We start from the raw sequence: 17784 nt of genomic DNA, 5'->3' as shown, positions 1-17784 counted from the left end.
CATTTTATTTGATTATTGTGTCAATGTTTTCTGTGGTATCTTCTGTGCCTGAGATTCTCTCTTCTATTTCTTATATTCTGTTGCTGATGCTTGCTCCTGACCTGTTTCCTAGGTTTTCTATCTCCAGAGTTGTCTCCCTTTGTGATTTCTTTATTGTTTCTACTTCCATTTTTAGATCCTGGATGGTTTTGTTCAATTCCTTCACTAGTTTGGTTGTGTTTTCCTGTAATGCTTTAAGGGATTTTGTGTTTCCTCTTTAAGGTCTTCTACCTGTTTACCTGTGTTCTCCTGTATTTCAGGGAGTTATTTATGTTCTTCTTAAAATCCTCAATCAGCATCATGACATATAACTTTAAATCCGAATCTTACTTTTCTGGTGTGGTAGGATATCCAGGACTTGCTGTGGTGGAGGAACTGAATTTTGATGATGCCTAGTAGTCTTGGTTTCTCTTGGTAAGATTTTTGTGTTTCTCTTTCACTATCTGGTTTTCCCTCATGTTAGATGTTTTTGCTGTCTCTGTCTGGACTTGTACCTCCAGTGGGTCTGTAAGCCTGTGTCAGCATTCCTGGGAGTTCTGATCTCTCCTGGCAGAACTTGTGTACTGAGAGCTCTAGAAACAGCCCAAGCTCTCAGTGCAGATGGTGACCAGAACAATCCTGTCCCATCTGCTCCACTGTTCCTGCACCCCATGTGCTCTTCACGGCCATGCTTCAGATAGTTATTGGAGAGAAACTGTCTCTCTCATCTCTGAGCTCAGACGTGAAGGCACTCCTGGGAGAACAGGTTTCTCCTGGTGGGACCTATGCACAGTGGGCTGTGAAACAATATCAGCTCAAAAGTGCAGATGTTAGACCAGAAGGATTATTTCCCAGCTGCTCCACTGTTCCTGTGTTCAGTGTGCTTAAATAACATTCTTAACCTGGAGAAATTTTCATTTGCACAGTTTTAGTTTCTCTCAACATCAGAATTTCTTTCTCTACACAGTAGAAGATGCATGTGTCAGTGTAAATTATCTTTAAAAGATTTCCTTTCATCCTTTCAGGTTGACATTAACACTCTCCTGTCCAATGGATCTCAAGAATTTTCCAATGGATGTACAAACATGCATAATGCAACTTGAAAGCTGTGAGTAAGAGTGACTTACTTTTTCTGAACATTTATTAAATGTAAATTTAAGTTTTTAGTGGCTAGATCAGATAATTTATTTTATAATTTTCTGGGCACATGTCTATTGAATAAAAGAAAATAAAATCATTGAACATGAACTGACATCTATATATGCTCAAAACTTGAAATGGTCCAAGCATTTTATGCATGCTACTACAGATGTGATTAAAAAAATTCGTATTCCCATATTTTTAGATGTGAAAACCATCTCTTAGAGTGTCTGGGTAATATTCAATAGGTCAGAGCCATAGGTGACTAGCTACCTGCCTCCTTACCTTAGACTTTTCTATGAGATTCAGTGTTTGGCATTTTAGCTGAATATGCTGTGTGGGTCATGTCAGGAGAAGGGACTTTAAATGTATGGAGACTAACCGAAGCTTTCAAGTCTTCTTCAGATGTCTTTCTGGTAAATGAATATCACTGACTAGCACTAACATTAAACAAAGTGTCAGAAGTGTGCTTCATTTAACGCTTTTGTAATAATATAAATGATAGAACTGTAAACAAATGATAAATATGTACATAGTAATTAGTATGTAAACATTAAAATGCTTTACAATGTTTATTCAAAGTGAAATATATATATATATATATATATATATGTATATATATATATATATATATTAAGAAAGCTCTATTTGAACTCTTTCCTGAGGAAAATTGGAAAATGTATCTGCAGAGTTCAGCGTCTGATAGGCAAGCCTTGTAGTAAGATGGACATGCCACTAGATGGCGTGCAAAACTCGTGGGGGAACATGGCCCAACCCTCTATCCCCATCCAGCACTGCTTTTTGAGGGCTTATAAATATTTATTTCTCTGATAGTAATTCTTGTCTTTAACTTGTAAATGGTTTACTCTGTGTCTCTTAAAGATTAAAGCCAGGCATGAACAAAATGAAAACATCAGTGAAGGAAAAGCAAGGCAATCTAAAATTGGGATATTTAGATATTTCATGAAGGAGTAGGAAGGAAAACTGCCTAGCAGTGCAATCTTCGAACTTCGTACAACAAAGAAGAGCAACTTTAGGACAGTTGACTCTGTATCTTGACCAATGGAGGACATAAAGAAACTAAGTATTTTTTTTCCATAAATTCATCTGATTTCTTGAGTCAAATTTATAAATTTTTATTAAAAGATAATTATTTCATAATTATCTTACTTAAAAGTATCTTATTTTAAATTATCTTACAGGAAAAATATAAGACTTAGAGAAATCATATATATATGTGTGTGTGTGTGTGTGTGTGTGTGTGTGTATATATGTGTGTATATATATATATATATATATATATATACACACACACATATATATATAAATCACTGGCTCCATGACTACTGTAAATTATTTAGAGGTCAAAGGAAAATTGTTCAAACTTTAAGGAGCAAAAAAAATTATTTGGCAATTTTTTTTATATTTTCTTATTACATGTATGTGCATGCATGTGTCTATATGTGAACACACGTGTACACAGGTGCACATGTATATGGAGATGTACACATATGGGGGCCAGAGATATCAGGTGTCTCCTTCAGTTGATTTGCTACTTTTTTTACTTACAATACTTACCTTATTTATTTACTTATTTTTAGATTGGCGCTCACTTACTTGGCTACTAGCTACCCAAAACCAAAAACTCTAGATCTCTTCCTGTCTTCACCTCCCCAGCCTATGCTTGAAGGCACATTCAGATATTTATTAGCATAGATGGTTACAAGCAGGTCATCATATTTGCATAGTAATTATTTTCATTAGGTAGCCATGTCCTAACACCAAATAACCTCATAGATTATTTTACCAATGAACCAAGATTATGCAATGTGATTTTATAATATTACAAAAATAGGAATAGGAAATAGGAACAAGATAGAGCACTGTGGTTCAGAACTGTAGTTTTAGGTATTGGGGAGTCTGAGGTATGAGGTTCGTGAGTTCAAAGCCAGCCTGGGTTATTTAATGAGCCCTTTATTTCAAAATGAAAATATAACAGAGGCCTTGTAACATCATTCCATGGTAGACAGAGCGGTTGCTTTGCGTGTTCAAGGTAAAAATACCAATAATCTACCCCACAAAAAGAGCAGTAAAAAAGGAAAGAGGGACACACTAGGGAATGAATGTGAGAAGAACAATAATTAATGGAGATGATTAATATAATGTGGACAGGAAAGGGTCTGCATACCTGTGAATCACAGCTAAAAAGGTCATAAGGTCATATAAGTAGGATCATGTCACAGACATTAAGAAACAATTGGAAAGTCTAAAAAGGAAGTATTTATAAGACTATTAACAAATGCAATATTAGTACATTTGTGGTTTGGCATACTCAGGTTTGTTACCAAAGACAGAACTGAAATTAAATTATTAAAAGTTGTGTGAATTTTGGCTCAAGAAATTAGATGAATTTACCAGAAAGAAAGGGAGATAACTACAAAGAACATGCCCTTAAGGAAACCTTTCATTTATAAGTTGTTAGGAAGAAATTCTAGAAAAGATGTAATAGGTGATACATTAAATTTATTTATGTCTTAGGAAGCTGTAGAGATCTCTTTTAAACTATCCAATATGGCAACTACATTGAATGAAACTGAAAGAACAGAAAATAGAGCCAGTGTTCCTGCTGAAGGTGACAGCTGTGATTAGAATAATGAAGATAAAAATTAAATTCTAAATAACTGAAAAAGCAAAAGATTAGATGGTAAGGAAAGAAAGAGCGAAGTCTGGCAGTCTATGAATAGTAGCTGAGGAAGAGAGACAAATGAAGAACCCAGCATTTGAGGGAAGGCTGGGTTGTGGAGCTCAGAGTAAACACAGTTGTGGTCCACTGTTTGACTGTGGGTGTCTGCAACTGTCTGAGTCAGCTGCTGGGTGGAGCCTCTCAGAGGACAACATGCTACTGTCTGCAGGCATATCAGAGCATCATTAATAGTGGTAGGGATTGGTGCTTGACCATGAGTGTGTCTCAAGTTGTGCTGGTTATTGGTTGGCCATTCCCTCAATTCTGCTCCCCCTCCCCCGTGCCTGCATAATTTGTAGACAATATAGATTTGGGGTTGAAAGTTTTGTGGGTGGGTGGTGTTCCTACTGGGTTTCCTTTCTGAATACAGGAGGTGGCCTCTTCAGGATCCATATATCCTATGTAGTCAGTCACTGGTAAGGGTACCCCAATTTATTCTTGGTCTCTGTCTCCTTGAGATGTTCCCCAGCTCCTCACCACTGTCAGCTGCAGGATTCCATTCATTTTCATGACCATCTAGCCACCTCTCCTGTCCTTCCCAACACCTGATACTGAATTCCCAGTTCCCCTCAACATCCCCTGTCCCTTCCAATTCCCTCCCACCATCTGCCCCTATGATTATTTTATTCCCCCTTCTAAATACAATTCAAGCCTCTTCCCTTGGGCCTTTTTTCTTGATTATCTTCCCTGGATCCATGGAGTATAACAAAGTACCTGTATTTTGTGGCTAATACCCGTTTATAAGTGAGTATATACCTTGGAGAACTGGGTTATCTCACTCAGAAAGATATCATCAAGTTCCATCTATTCGCCTATAAAATGCATGATGTCTTTAAGAATATGAAGGAAGGGGTAGGAATTCCACAGGAATTGGAACCCTTAACTTGAACCCTTGGGCCTCACCCTTCCAGCTCATAAATAGCAGCTGTGCAGCTTGACCTTTATGTGGGTCCTGAACAACTGGAATGGGGACTATCCCAAAAACTGTTGCCTGTAGATGGGATATGTTCTACTAGGTGGGCTGCCTTGTCTGGCCTCAGTGGGATAGGAAGCCCCTAGCCTCACAGAGACTTGAAGTGCCAGTGTAAGGGGGATAATAGGAGCCCCCACTTGCTAAGAGAAGAAGGGGAAGAGGGAAAGGGGAGAAGAACTATGGCAGGGGTGACTGGGAGTGGGAAAGTTAGTGGAGATAAAGTGAATAAGGGAAAAAAGAAACACAGCAACTGAGGTCATATATGTACAAGACCTGCACAAGATCAAGACAGTGAAAAGTTCCAGCTTGGATGGGAAAAGGACCAGACAGGTCCCACCCATAACTGCAGAGTTCTTAGTCCTTAAGGGCTTCTTAAAAAACAAACACATAGTCAACAATTGTTTAAAAAGTAATCTCTAGTGGGCTGTCCACGCCTCAGTGGGTGACTTTATACTCATGCACATGTGGGTAGCAATAATACCACTCAATGGATTAATAATGTTTAAAAAAATAAAGTTGACAGAGAAATATGTTTAATGACCTAGGGGAAACTAGAGACAAAGTAGGGATGACTCAAGACACAATCTATACAATCTGACAATTTGAAGCACTAAATATTAAAATTAATAAGGGAAGTTCATCAGAACTATTTGATGGGATCCAAGGACTGGCACATTGAGTCTTTCCTGTATCTGACTTCCTCAGGACATTTCCAGGAAATCTAAAGCTGAACACAAGAGAAAGAAGCTCTTTTTTAAAAATATATTTTATTACGTATTTTATTCAATTACATTTCCAATGCTATCCAAAAGTCCCCCATACCCTCCTCCCCCTACTCCCCTACTCACCCATTCCCACTTTTTGGCCCTGGCATTCCCCTGTACTGGGGCATATAAACTTTGCATGTCCAATGGGCCTCTCTTTCCAGTGATGGCCGACTAGGCCATCTTTTGATACATATGCAGCTAGAGTCAAGAGCTCCATGTTACTGGTTAGTTCATAATGTTGTTGCACCTACAGGGTTGCAGATCTCTTTAGCTCCTTGGATACTTTCTCTAGCTCCTCCATTGGGGGCCCTGTGATCCATCCAATAGCTGACTGTGAGCATCCACTTATGTGTTTGCTAGTCCCCGGTGTAGTCTCACAAGAGACAGCTATATCAGGGTCCTTTCAGCAAACTCTTGCTAGTGTATGCAATGGTGTTATCGTTTGGAGCCTGATTATGTGATGAATCCCTGAATATAGCAGTCTCTAGATGGTCTATCCTTTTGTCTCAGCTCCAAACTTTGTCTCTGTAACTTCTTCCATGGGTGATTGTTCCCAATTCTAAGAAAGGGTAAAGTGTCCACACTTTGGTCTTCGTTCTTCTTCAGTTTCATGTGTTTTGCAAATTGTATCTTATATCTCAGGTATACTAAGTATCTGGGCTAATATCCACTTATTAGTGAGTACATATCATTTGAGTTCTTTTGTGATTGTGTTACCTCATTCAGGATGATGCCCTCCAGGTCCATTCATTTGCCTAGGAATTTCATAAATTCATTTCTTTTAATAGCTGAGTAGTACTCCATTGTGTAAATGTACCACATTTTTTGTATCCATTCCCCTGTTGAGGGGCATCTGGGTTCTTTCCAGCTTCTGATTATTATAAATAAGGCTGCTATGAACATAGTGGAGCATGTGTCCTTCTTACCAGTTGGAACATCTTCTGGATATATGCCCAGGAGAGGTATTGCGGGATCCTCCGGTAGTACTATGTCCAATTTTCTAAGGAAACACCAGACTGATTTCCAGAGTGGTTGTACAAGCTTGCAATCCCACCAACAGTGGAGGAGTGTTCCTCTTTCTCCACATCCTCGCCAGCATCTGCTGTCACCTGAATTTTTGATCTTAGCCATTCTGACTGGTGTGAGGTGGAATCTCAGAGAAGCTCTTGATGCTTCCCTCTTTCTCCTTCATTGCTGTAGCAGGAATGACTGCCCTGCCTCAGGTGGTTCTTTGGCTTGAGTCCTTCAGTACTTCTTTCCCTCTTGATAAGAACTGCTTTTCCCCATAATGCAAGCACCACTGGTTAAGTCTCCTTAAGAAATGCTGTGAGAATCGTGCACAAAGACGATGCCTATAAGACCAGAACTGACAGTGAAAACAATACCGGAAATTGTATTTTGAGAAAATAAGGAATGATCCCACATGTCTCAAAATATGTATTTATATTTTGGTTCTAAAATGTTACATCTTTCACAGCATAGAAGGAAAGAAATGGCTAAGAAGGAAGAATCCACAGGCAAGTCAACAATTAGGAGCCCTGTGGGATTGTGATGAGACTGAGAGTGTATACATGAAGATCCATCAGAGAAAACCCACAAAAACAAACAAACAACCCCACAAAAACAACAAAGAGTAACTTATGAGTGAGAATAAAAAAAAGAAAAAAGAAAGAAAGGAGAATATTATAATGAAACAAACTTTTAAATAGAAAATAAAATCTGTGTGTCATGTCAAAAAAAACCAAAAGTAATCCTAAATTTACATATTGTTATATTTATATATTGAAGATAAGTTTAATTTATGAAAGAAAATGAAAAAAAGAGTTCTGAATCCACATAGGAAATTCTAGACTCTCAAACTGTATGTTAGCAAACATTAAGACTAAACTTAATGGTATCCTTTTTAAGGCACCGTGCCAAAAACAATTGAGAGGGGACAATTAAGAAATCTACACTCAAGAAATTCATCTACATAAAATGTATAGATCTGCCTGCCTGTGTACCATCCTGTCTGTCTGCCCATCTGTTTTTTTTTTTTTTTTTTCTGTCTGTCTCATTGCCTAGTTATCCAGTCCTGAAGAACTAATATAGGCCAATGTTCCTTTTAGTCCTATAAGCGCCTTATAACTGAGCCATACCCCAATCCCTAGTATACTAATTTTAATATAAAACTAGTGTAGGAAACTACTACAATATATTTAACATTCTGTAAAAAGAAATTTATAAAAGTAGTTCTGAAAATACATGCACTTAGCCACATAACTTCTAAAAAATGAGAAGCAAAGTAAGAAACAGGTCAACCAGAAATTAAATACACATGGAAGATATTTGTGAGCCACCCAGAGTACTGTGCAGCTAGAAGACTGGTCTTAGCTTTGTGCCTATGGGAGCATTACTCAAGACTATAATAAAAATAAGAAGAAAGTCACAAAGGAATTTTCAATAAATGTCTATGCATTGATGAAGGCTTGGTTTTCCTTAATTGTTTTCTCTTTGGAAATAAACTTTATGTGTGCTGACGTCAGTTATAACGACTGAAGTCCCTTCCCAGTGAGGAGGAGTAGGGCAGGAAGAGTCACTGGCCTTCTCCTTCAGGTCTAGACAGGGTTGGCTTAGAAACCTTCAGTTCCCACTGAATGAGCTCTTTAAAGAGAATTTTACAATCATTGAGCTGCCTTTTTGAAAGATTTTTTTATTAACATTAGTTTTATTTAAAAATACATTTATGTGAAATGCACTAGTAAAGTACTTTGTATTGACAGGCAATAACTAACTCTCAAAATCAGATCCAGTATGAGGTAAGTCCAATTTCTAAACAATTTATAGTACAAAGAGATACACAGCAATAGGGAAGGTTCTGTATTTGATGTGTAGTTCTTTTATTCACATCATAAAAAAGCATTTATAAATTTGTGGGTAGTACCAGTTGTCTGCAAAAGATGACAGGATCCTTAATCATCAACATAACCACAAGGCTCTAAGTCTGTGCTTCACATCTAAAGAATAACTAAGAGGACATAAGAAAAGAATACTCCTGATGTGTAACATTTCAACAAATTTCGATTCTTGGAGATGGAAACATAAAGTAAAAATGAGAAACAAAAGAAAGCCAGTAGCAAACCATCAGCCCCAAAACTCACATACAAGTAGCTTATGGATTCAACAGGTTACCCCTCGGTACACACTCACACACACACACATGCATGCAAGCATGTACACACACACACACACACACACACACACACCATGCCTTGATGCACAAATATATGCATGCACAAATGCACACACACACATGCATGCAAGCATGTACACACAAACACATACACATACCATGTACACACACACATACAGATGCATGCACAAATGCACACATACAGGAACACATACAGGCACACAACCACCCCACACACACACATACACACACATACAAACACACATACTTATGAAACAAGAATTAATAAAAAAAAAGAGGCCAGCAATTTGAAGAATTTGAGAGGGGAATATAAAGAGGGCTTGGAGGGGAGGAGAGGAGAGGAGAGGAGAGGAGAGGAGAGGAGAGGAGAGGAGAGGAGAGGAGAGGAGAGGAGAGGGGAGGGGAGGGGAGGGGAGGGGAGGGGAGGGGAGGGGAGGGGAGGGGAGGGGAGGGGAAGGGAGGGGAGGAGAGGGAGGGGAGGGGAGAAGAGGGAGGGGAGGGGAGGGGAGGGGAGGGGAGAGAAGGGGAGGGGAGGGGAGGGAAGGGGGAGGGGGAGAGGAGAAGAGAAGAGAAGAGAAGAGGAAAAGAAAAGAAAAAAGAAAAGAAAAGAAAAGAAAAGAAAAGAAAAGAGAAAAGAGAAAAGAGAAAAGAGAAAAGAGAAAAGAGAAAAGAGAAAAGAGAAAAGAGAAAAGAGAACCTTTGAAATATACTTAAATTGTATTTGGGAAAAGAAATGTCTAAAAGTAGGGCCAGGGTTTTGTGGAGATGTATGACAGAACTCTAAACATAGAAAGCTTTTTATGATTTACAATTTCATGTTCAGATTAAATTCATAGCCAGGTCTGATATATAAATTGCTTACTCTGGATCTTATACTAAGTTTAGCTATTTAAAAAAAAATAGAGCTTGTGATGATATTTTTAACAATTACGTCCTAATAATTTCTACCATTATCCAAACTTCTCTCATAATTTAAGAGTTTGGATTAAGTACTGTTGTGCTTTTTCTTTGCTTACTCAGAGATACAGATGGTTCTTGTTTGTGAGTATTTGTTATTTAATCTCTGTAGTTACAATGTGAGTTAGGAAGAAAAATCTCCCTCAAGTTGAAAATATTGGCTGGTGAATGCATTTCTTGTAGAATACACTCCTATGTGAACTTCAAGCAGCACATCCCTCACTACAGCAGTGACTTTTACCACCTCTTTAGCTCACATCTTTGTAACTGGACTTTCCCATTACCAGATCTTCTAAACACATGGCCATATAATAAAAAATGTGATGCAGCCACCAGCTTATAAAGTGATGATATCACAAATAGCTTTATGATTTTATGTCTTTCAAATATATTTGCTGATTTAATCCTAGTTACAAAGTAATGAAATAGGCTTATTCTACTTCAAAGATAAGCCAACAATACTTAAAGATGCTTTTCCCAAATGGCAGAAAACAATTAAATAAACAGTGAACTGTGACTTAGTAACTCTCAAACACATTATACAAACATTAGTCACCTTTAAACCTGGAAGGATTACAGTTGGCACAGGACACACAAAGACTAAATTCTCAACACACACACACACACACACACACACACACACACACACACACACACACACACACAAGGTTTATTTGCCCCAGAGAGACAAATGTCAGGGAAAAAGAGACAAAGAATGGGAACAAAGAACAAGGAAAAAGGAGACCCAAGCAAGGAAGAGAGAAATGGGTATTTTCCCCTGAATCATAAAGGACTACCTCTGGTTAGGGAATGAGACAGCCATGGCTCAGAGGCAAAACACCTTTCATAAAGCAGTAAGATCCCCTTTAGGGTTAGAGTGAGTTGGTTTGTTTTGACTGGGCATGCTAATTAGGTAAGCCAAAGGGAGCTTTTGATGGCTGGTGTTCCTTGATTGTGAGCCTCAGAAAGAGGAAGTCTCTAACCAAGGGAATAAACCTTCATGGCTAGCTTTAGTGAAGTAATCTATGGTTGAGTAAGGGAGAGGGAAGGTGGAAGGGCAAGGCCTACCAGTGCCATGTTTGCCATGCTTGGGCCTGCTAGAACGCTTCCGAATCTGGTGAGTCTATTTATAAATTGTCACTATGATAGTCCTAAGATTTCTCCACAAGATATACATCTCCAATACTTATAAGAAAAGGTTGGGCCGGGCATGGTGGTGCACGCCTTTAATCCCAGCACTGGGGAGGCAGAGCAGGCGGATTTCTGAGTTCAAGGCCAGCCTGGTCTACAGAGTGAGTACCAGGACAGCCAGGGCTACACAGAGAAACCCTGTCTCGAAAAACCAAAAAAAAAAAAAAAAAAAAAAAAAAAAAGAAAAGGTTGGTTTATATTTTTTCTTCATTCCTTTCTTCCTGGCTGTAGTCCTAGTTGTTAAAATTGACCTCAAACTTCAAAAGAAGGCATCGGTTGGCAGTGTCAGACTATGATCCCAGCAGCAAACCACTTTAGATTCCAACTATACTTCAATCAGTAAAATATCACAAACTCTATGTCCTCCCTTATGTATTTGTCCATGTAGCTCACATAAATAAATACCAAATCTCTGTGCTTTCCTTTAGTTAAATATCATTTTTCTGGGGCTCCCCTGTCATCCAGATGTGATTAATCATCCAGAGATTTGAACAGCACACCATTATGCATTTCCCAAATTGAAAGCCTTAGAAAGCTTTGCAACAATATACTACAGATATTTCTCTTTCTTAACCCCCAAAACAAAATAGCATTTTGACCAGCTAAATGTTGCTAAACCATCAATGACTGCTGTCCAACTGTTCTGGAAATCCTAATATTATAACACATCAAATGTTCATCTAAAAGTTAAGTGACTCTGTAGTCAAATAACAATCCAGGAGAGTTAATAAGAACATAGTATCTTATTAACAGAACTGCTTTATCCTCATGAACCCAAACTAGGTTCCTACTGGTTATCATTTCTTTCTGCCTTCTGGTCTTCATGTTCTCTCAGTTGTAGGGATTCAGTACTCAGCTCAGCTATCACTAACACAGTGTCTGCCTGTGAGCATACCAGACTCTGTGTAATTATTTTTTCCTACTTCTCAGATGCAACATTGCTCCTTCTATTTGGTCTCTAAGATATCCTCATTTCTCAGAATATTTTATTTCTCCAGAGATACATATTAAAAGGCTTGACCCTCTGTAAGCTTATAGACAGTCACCCCTGCCCACTCTTTCCCACACTTCATTTCTCTGCTCCCCAAGTACTTGTTCTATTATATTCCTTTACAATGTTATTTGATGTATTTACATATATATTAAATATATAACCTCAACCTATTTCCATCCTCTAAAGGAGGTTAGTACACCATCTTTCTTACTCACTAGCTTTTGTCATTAAAATCCCCATGAAGGCAGAAAAATATTCTATCTTTAAAGTCATTAATAGGGGAAGGTCATTCATGTGGCAGCAGAATGTGGTTCAGATGACATCATTTTGAACCCAAAGATTCTTTAAAATAAGAACTAAATTCACTGCCTGATCCATCTAGCTCTTCATTCATGTTACCTAGGAAACACTGCAGAGGTAAAACTCTTCCTGCTGCTCCCTGCAATCCTTACCATGTTAAACCAAGATATTATCCACAAAGGGCTGTCCTCAGATCTCTACCCTCTGGGTTGTTTCCTTTTCCTTTGGATACTTTTTCTGTTAAATGTATTTCACTTTTAAAGGTGTGTGTGTGTGTGTGTGTGTGTGTGTGTGTGTGTGTGTGTGTGTGTGTGTGTGCACGCGCACAAGCTTAGGTCCTCAGGAGAAAAAAAAAGGCTGCAGGCTCTCTGAACCACTGAGCCAACTATCCAGTGCTAAATCTTTTAGTTATTATTATTATGTGTGCATGTAATGGGTGCACATGCACTGACCACTCTGTACTGGACAGCCAATAAAAGACCTCATCCCCCAGAGGGTTAATTATCCCTCGCCTAGAAGTCAATAGCTGTGTATAATTCTTTGTCTAAAATGAGGCTACACAAATATTTCTCTCTTCCTTGTCACTATGCTCATTGCTATTGCCATTATTCCTCTACCTAGGACAGAGTAGTTCACTCAATACTTGAAAGAATTCTGTCTCTCACAATACTTCCACTCCCTCCTCACCCTTGTGACCCTAAGCCATAGACATGGAAGCTATGATACAAATGTATCTACTGGTGCTAGGTTCCCCATTATCAGTTGATTTCTGCATTGTGTCTGTCCAGTTGTGCTTTTCTATGATTGTCTTCATTTACTGTAAAAAGAGGCTTAGTAGTTGCACTTATCCAGTTTGTACAAATAAAATTACTTTTAATTATGATGAAACATATTTCATATTTGATTCATTTTATGCTGCTAGAAAAGAATGCTGCATCCTGGGCAATTTCAAATAGACAGAAATATGTTGTTGCTAGATACTGATTAAGATACCAGTATCTAAGGAGGGTCTTCTTGCTGTGTCTTTCCATGGCACAAAAATAAAAGGGTCCAAAGGAATGCCCTAGGCTGAATATCCTTCTTAGAGCAGTAGTAAAGTTACCTGTGAGGACAGAGATTTCATAGTCTGATTATTTTTAAAAAGCTCATCTCTCTACATTGTTATAAAGATAAATGACTCTATACATGAGATGCAATGAGGTGACTTAGCAGATAAAGAGTGTGCCCAATACCTAAGGTCCATATTAGCAACCGATGCAAAGGTAGAAAAATACAACTACTTCCATGAAATTGAAACCAAAGATTACCTGCAATTATACTGCATTATAGTCTTTCATTTTTTCTGTGATTTTTGAGTTTACTATTCTTGTCTACTCAATATTTATCACCATTTATTCTTTTCTTTAGTGAATTCTCCAGAAAACTTCAATTTCCTCAATACTGTTATTTCCTACCTAAAGCAAATGGCCTTATGCAAGTAGGGTCTTTCAAAGCTTGGGTAACATTCTCCCTAGAGATGACAATCACAAATCCCCCTTATGCGAAGTACTCCACTCTCAAATGCCAGAAAATTCAGGAAATGTCATATGCCCTCAAGTCTTTTGTTAGGATTAACATGGGCTTTTCTAAATTCATTAATTGTTCATAGGCTGAGGTACTCTTTTGTAACATAAGTGAGCTACATTAAATAACTGGAAAGGTCATCTCAAATCTCAGATTCCATAAAATATTTAAATACATATGCAAGATTATGAACCCAGTAGCGACATCTAAAACCAGTGTCATCCTTGGGGTTTTATTGATGTGAACAGACACCATGATCAAGGCAACTATTATAAGGACAGCAATAAATGGGGCTGGCTTAGAGGTTCAAAGATTCAGTGAAGTATCATCAAGGCAGAAGCATGACAGCATCCAGGTAGGCATGGTTCAGGAGGAGCTGAGAGTTCTACATCTTCATCTGAAGTCTGAAGTCTGCTAGCAGAATATTGGCTTCTAGGCAACTAGCATGAGGGTCTTAAAGCCCACACTCACAGTGCCATGCCTACTCCAAAAAGGCCATACCTACTCAAATAGGGCCTTACCTTCTAATAGTGCCACTCCTGGGCCAAGCATGTACAAACCATCACAAACAGTATCTAGAAATGATAGAATACACACACTGTGAATTAATAGTGTATAAAATTGACTCAAACCACTAAACAAATACAATGTGAATTGTGTTTAAAGATAATTGGAAAGAAATCAACAAAGTTTTAAAAAATGAAAATTAAATTAAATAAAAAATGTTATTGAAAATTTGGAGATTATAGTCTACTTTTTAAAGACCCACAAATGTGTGACATATTTAATAAATTGTTGAGGTGAAGTTAAGACATATTTGAGTATGCTCTGAAACCCCATTCAGGACCTGATATGACTTTTGGGACTGGTTTTGGTTATTTGCTGTCTTTTTATCCTTTTGAGTAACCATGTTCTAAGTCCCTAACTATTAGGTTCTTTTCTATCTATTTGACAAGAGTCCTCACATTCCAGAGAATTTTGGAGTCTCTGTGGTATTAAAAAAAATGCTTACTCAATTTTATCCACTCTTAATAGTCCCAGATGTCCTGTTATTCAAAATATATTTAACTTTAGGTTTGAGTGATTGTTTTTCTTAGGTCAGAGTCTCATAATTCTTTCTCACATAGTCATTTTGAACTCAAGAATTATACCAGAGAGTACCCAGAACACAAAAAAAAAAAATAGAAAAATCTTCCCTGAAGGTAGTTAACGTGCTCATTTATTGTTGAACTCCCATCCATTATAATATCTATCAATATCACCTTCATGAATTTTAGTCATTATGTATGCCCTGGGTGCAAAACACTCTACAACCAAAATAAAGTTTTTGTATATACCTGTTATAAATCATAATATAATTAGGAATTAGTGGGTGGGAACTAACAAACAAACTATGGATGTACATTATAATAAAATCAGATAACAAATATTTCTGATAATTATTTAGCATATGTTAACTCTCTAAAATAATGCTGGCATAATTTAAACCAAGGACTGTTTAGAACTTCTGGTTCAATTGCATTTATGGCGGTCGATTAAGACTCAGCTTCTGGATGTGATACTTTCAGTGAGGTGAAAAATATAAAATAAAATAAAGTATTCTAGGAATATTTTATTAGTACTGTGGTTCTCACAGTAATATATCAAAGACTCCCATAAACCTTATTTCATGTTAGGCAATAGCTATTCTGGCATGTAACTTAATTATTTTGATAGATGTAGAATTTTATAGCCTTTTACTTCTAATTATGTGAATATATTGTGGCACAATAGTTATTTATATTTCAGTTGCATGTAATAGTATGTGCCTATTGTAGAAGTCATTACCTATGCTTTGTCTTTGGCAATACCCTGTTTTGGTTAGAGTTTTTATAACAGTTGAAAAGTAGGAATCTTACATATTATTACATATGAAGGGTTTTGTGACAAGTTACAGAACACTAAATAATTTACACTAACATCTTGATTCTCTTGCGCTGTGAAGTTAAGTGTCAGTTTCAGAGTCTGAAATCTCTCCCATAAAAATGCTTTCACTTCTCTGAAGGCTTATAGTGCTAGGTATTATATAATACCCTTTTGGGGGAGTAACTAGATTTAACTTAGTAATTTTATTTTTTTTAAATCTATTGAATCATTTTTAATTAAGTTATAAAACCCTATGAATAATATTTCAGGACTCTATTTAAATACTTCCTGAAAGAAGAACCTGCTTTTTAGCATCAAAGAACATTCTCCTTCAGAATGTTCATATCCTAGGTTATGTCTTACAGTGGTGAATAGTGGTAGACTGAAATATCAAATGTAGGAAATCTCAACAAGAAAAGTGCAGCTCCTTTCTAGTCTCTGCTCCGGACATTTTGAGCCTCCAGGCACTGACGCACTGATTGGCTCACAGAGCATCTCTTTAATGTGAGATGAGGCCTGTGAGACAAAATTTTTCAACTGTTATGAGACAAAATTTTTGAACTGTTATGAGACTTTGAACTTCTGCAGGCTCACATGGACTGTTTTCACACCACATGGATTTCTTCCAAAGAAGTAGGCTGGCAGTGTGCCCTATTGCAAAAACCCAACTACATACAAGACCTTTTTCTCGTTAAAATGGTCTAGCTCAAGGTCCAGTCTTTTTCCAATTTTATCTGAGATCTCCCACAGGAACTTTTAACATTGTATATTCAATGAGTATCAATCTTATGATATTTTGAGATTAATCTGACTGGTATTTAAGAAGTCTACAACTCTTTCTATTTCCATCGTTATCCAAAACAGAAAGAGGAAAAATCTAAATTCTTCTCTTCAAAGAACATGTAAGGTAAGTTGTAAGTCAGTTATAGCAGAAAGCTTAATTGAAAGTAAAGGCACTTAATTTAGCAGACTTGCAAATTTAAATGAAACCACATGTGACAGTGTGAGTTATGGAAAAGGATTTCATTCAAATCAAATACGCAAATCATAAAAAATTAGTTAAATGTGTTTTGACATAACAGTTGTTCCTTGTCAAGTTAATAAAAGTGACTTGAGTAATATTTCTTCCAGCAAAAATCAGCATGTGCCAAGAGCAAGTATTTTCTTCTCTATGTTTTTTAAAATCCAGATGTTGATTAAGAACACAAGAATTTGCAAAGTAGGTCAAACTAGAAATACTTTTCTGTCTCTATCCTAAAAAACATTTGAGATAGCTAGGTCAAATGTTTTTCTGATTTACTTTAAAAATTAAATGTAAATTTATAGTTTTATTTAAAATAAAATGTAAATTTACAATTTTCAATACATCTCTAGGCTCTAGTTGAACTTGAATATATTCACAGCTCATAGTCTACAGTTGAATAAATGTATTTTTATTTTGCTGGTGACATCACAAAACTGTATTTCATCTTTCAGAGCACAGTGGTTCAAATGCACACTTAATTAAATCTATAATGTTCTAAATAAATTGTTAGGTACATTGTAATTTTTTAAAAATGTTATTATTTGTTTTAGCCCATAATTGCAATAGGACAGATTGTCCCTATATTTTAATTTGGTTTCATTTTAACTAACAGTATTATTATTATTATTATTATTATTATTAATATTATTATTACTATTATCACTATTATCACTATAACTAGTACTACTACTACTACACAAGTCTGGATGACAGATGATAACTTTTGGAAATGAATTCTCTCCATTTACTTGGGCTTTAGGAATTGAAATAAAATCCTCAGGATATGACAATGACTTTCACTCCATGTGCCATCCTCCTTGACCCAAAGTTTTTTTTTTTTGTTTTTTTTTACTTTGTAGGAATATAGAATATTTCCCCATTAATACCTATCTAATTTTTCATCCTTATTTAAAATGTGACTCTTACCTTAAGTCTCCCTTCATAGGTCTGATTCTGAGTTCTATTCTGAACTAATTCTTTACTTGGTCATTTTAAATCATTTAAAGACTACAGCT

At 36.8% G+C, this 17784-nt stretch overlaps 1 protein-coding gene across 2 annotated transcripts in view; it reads left to right on the top strand.

The window, feature by feature from the left end:
• The window catches only part of Glra3 (glycine receptor alpha 3), a 173231-nt gene that overhangs the window by 110397 nt on the left and 45050 nt on the right, over positions 1–17784 (top strand). For both annotated transcript variants that reach the window (XM_021169808.3, XM_029480242.2), the window contains one exon: positions 1044–1126. In XM_021169808.3, coding sequence (XP_021025467.1) covers positions 1044–1126 — 83 coding nt within the window. The remainder of the gene's footprint in view (positions 1–1043; positions 1127–17784) is intronic.

Source organism: Mus caroli, unplaced genomic scaffold (assembly GCF_978045245.1).
Source record: "Mus caroli unplaced genomic scaffold, Mus_caroli_1 scaffold_10, whole genome shotgun sequence".
Lineage (NCBI taxonomy): Eukaryota > Metazoa > Chordata > Mammalia > Rodentia > Muridae > Mus > Mus caroli.
The sequence above is the reverse complement of the archived record's forward strand: the minus strand, read 5'-3'. Positions and strand labels throughout refer to the sequence as shown.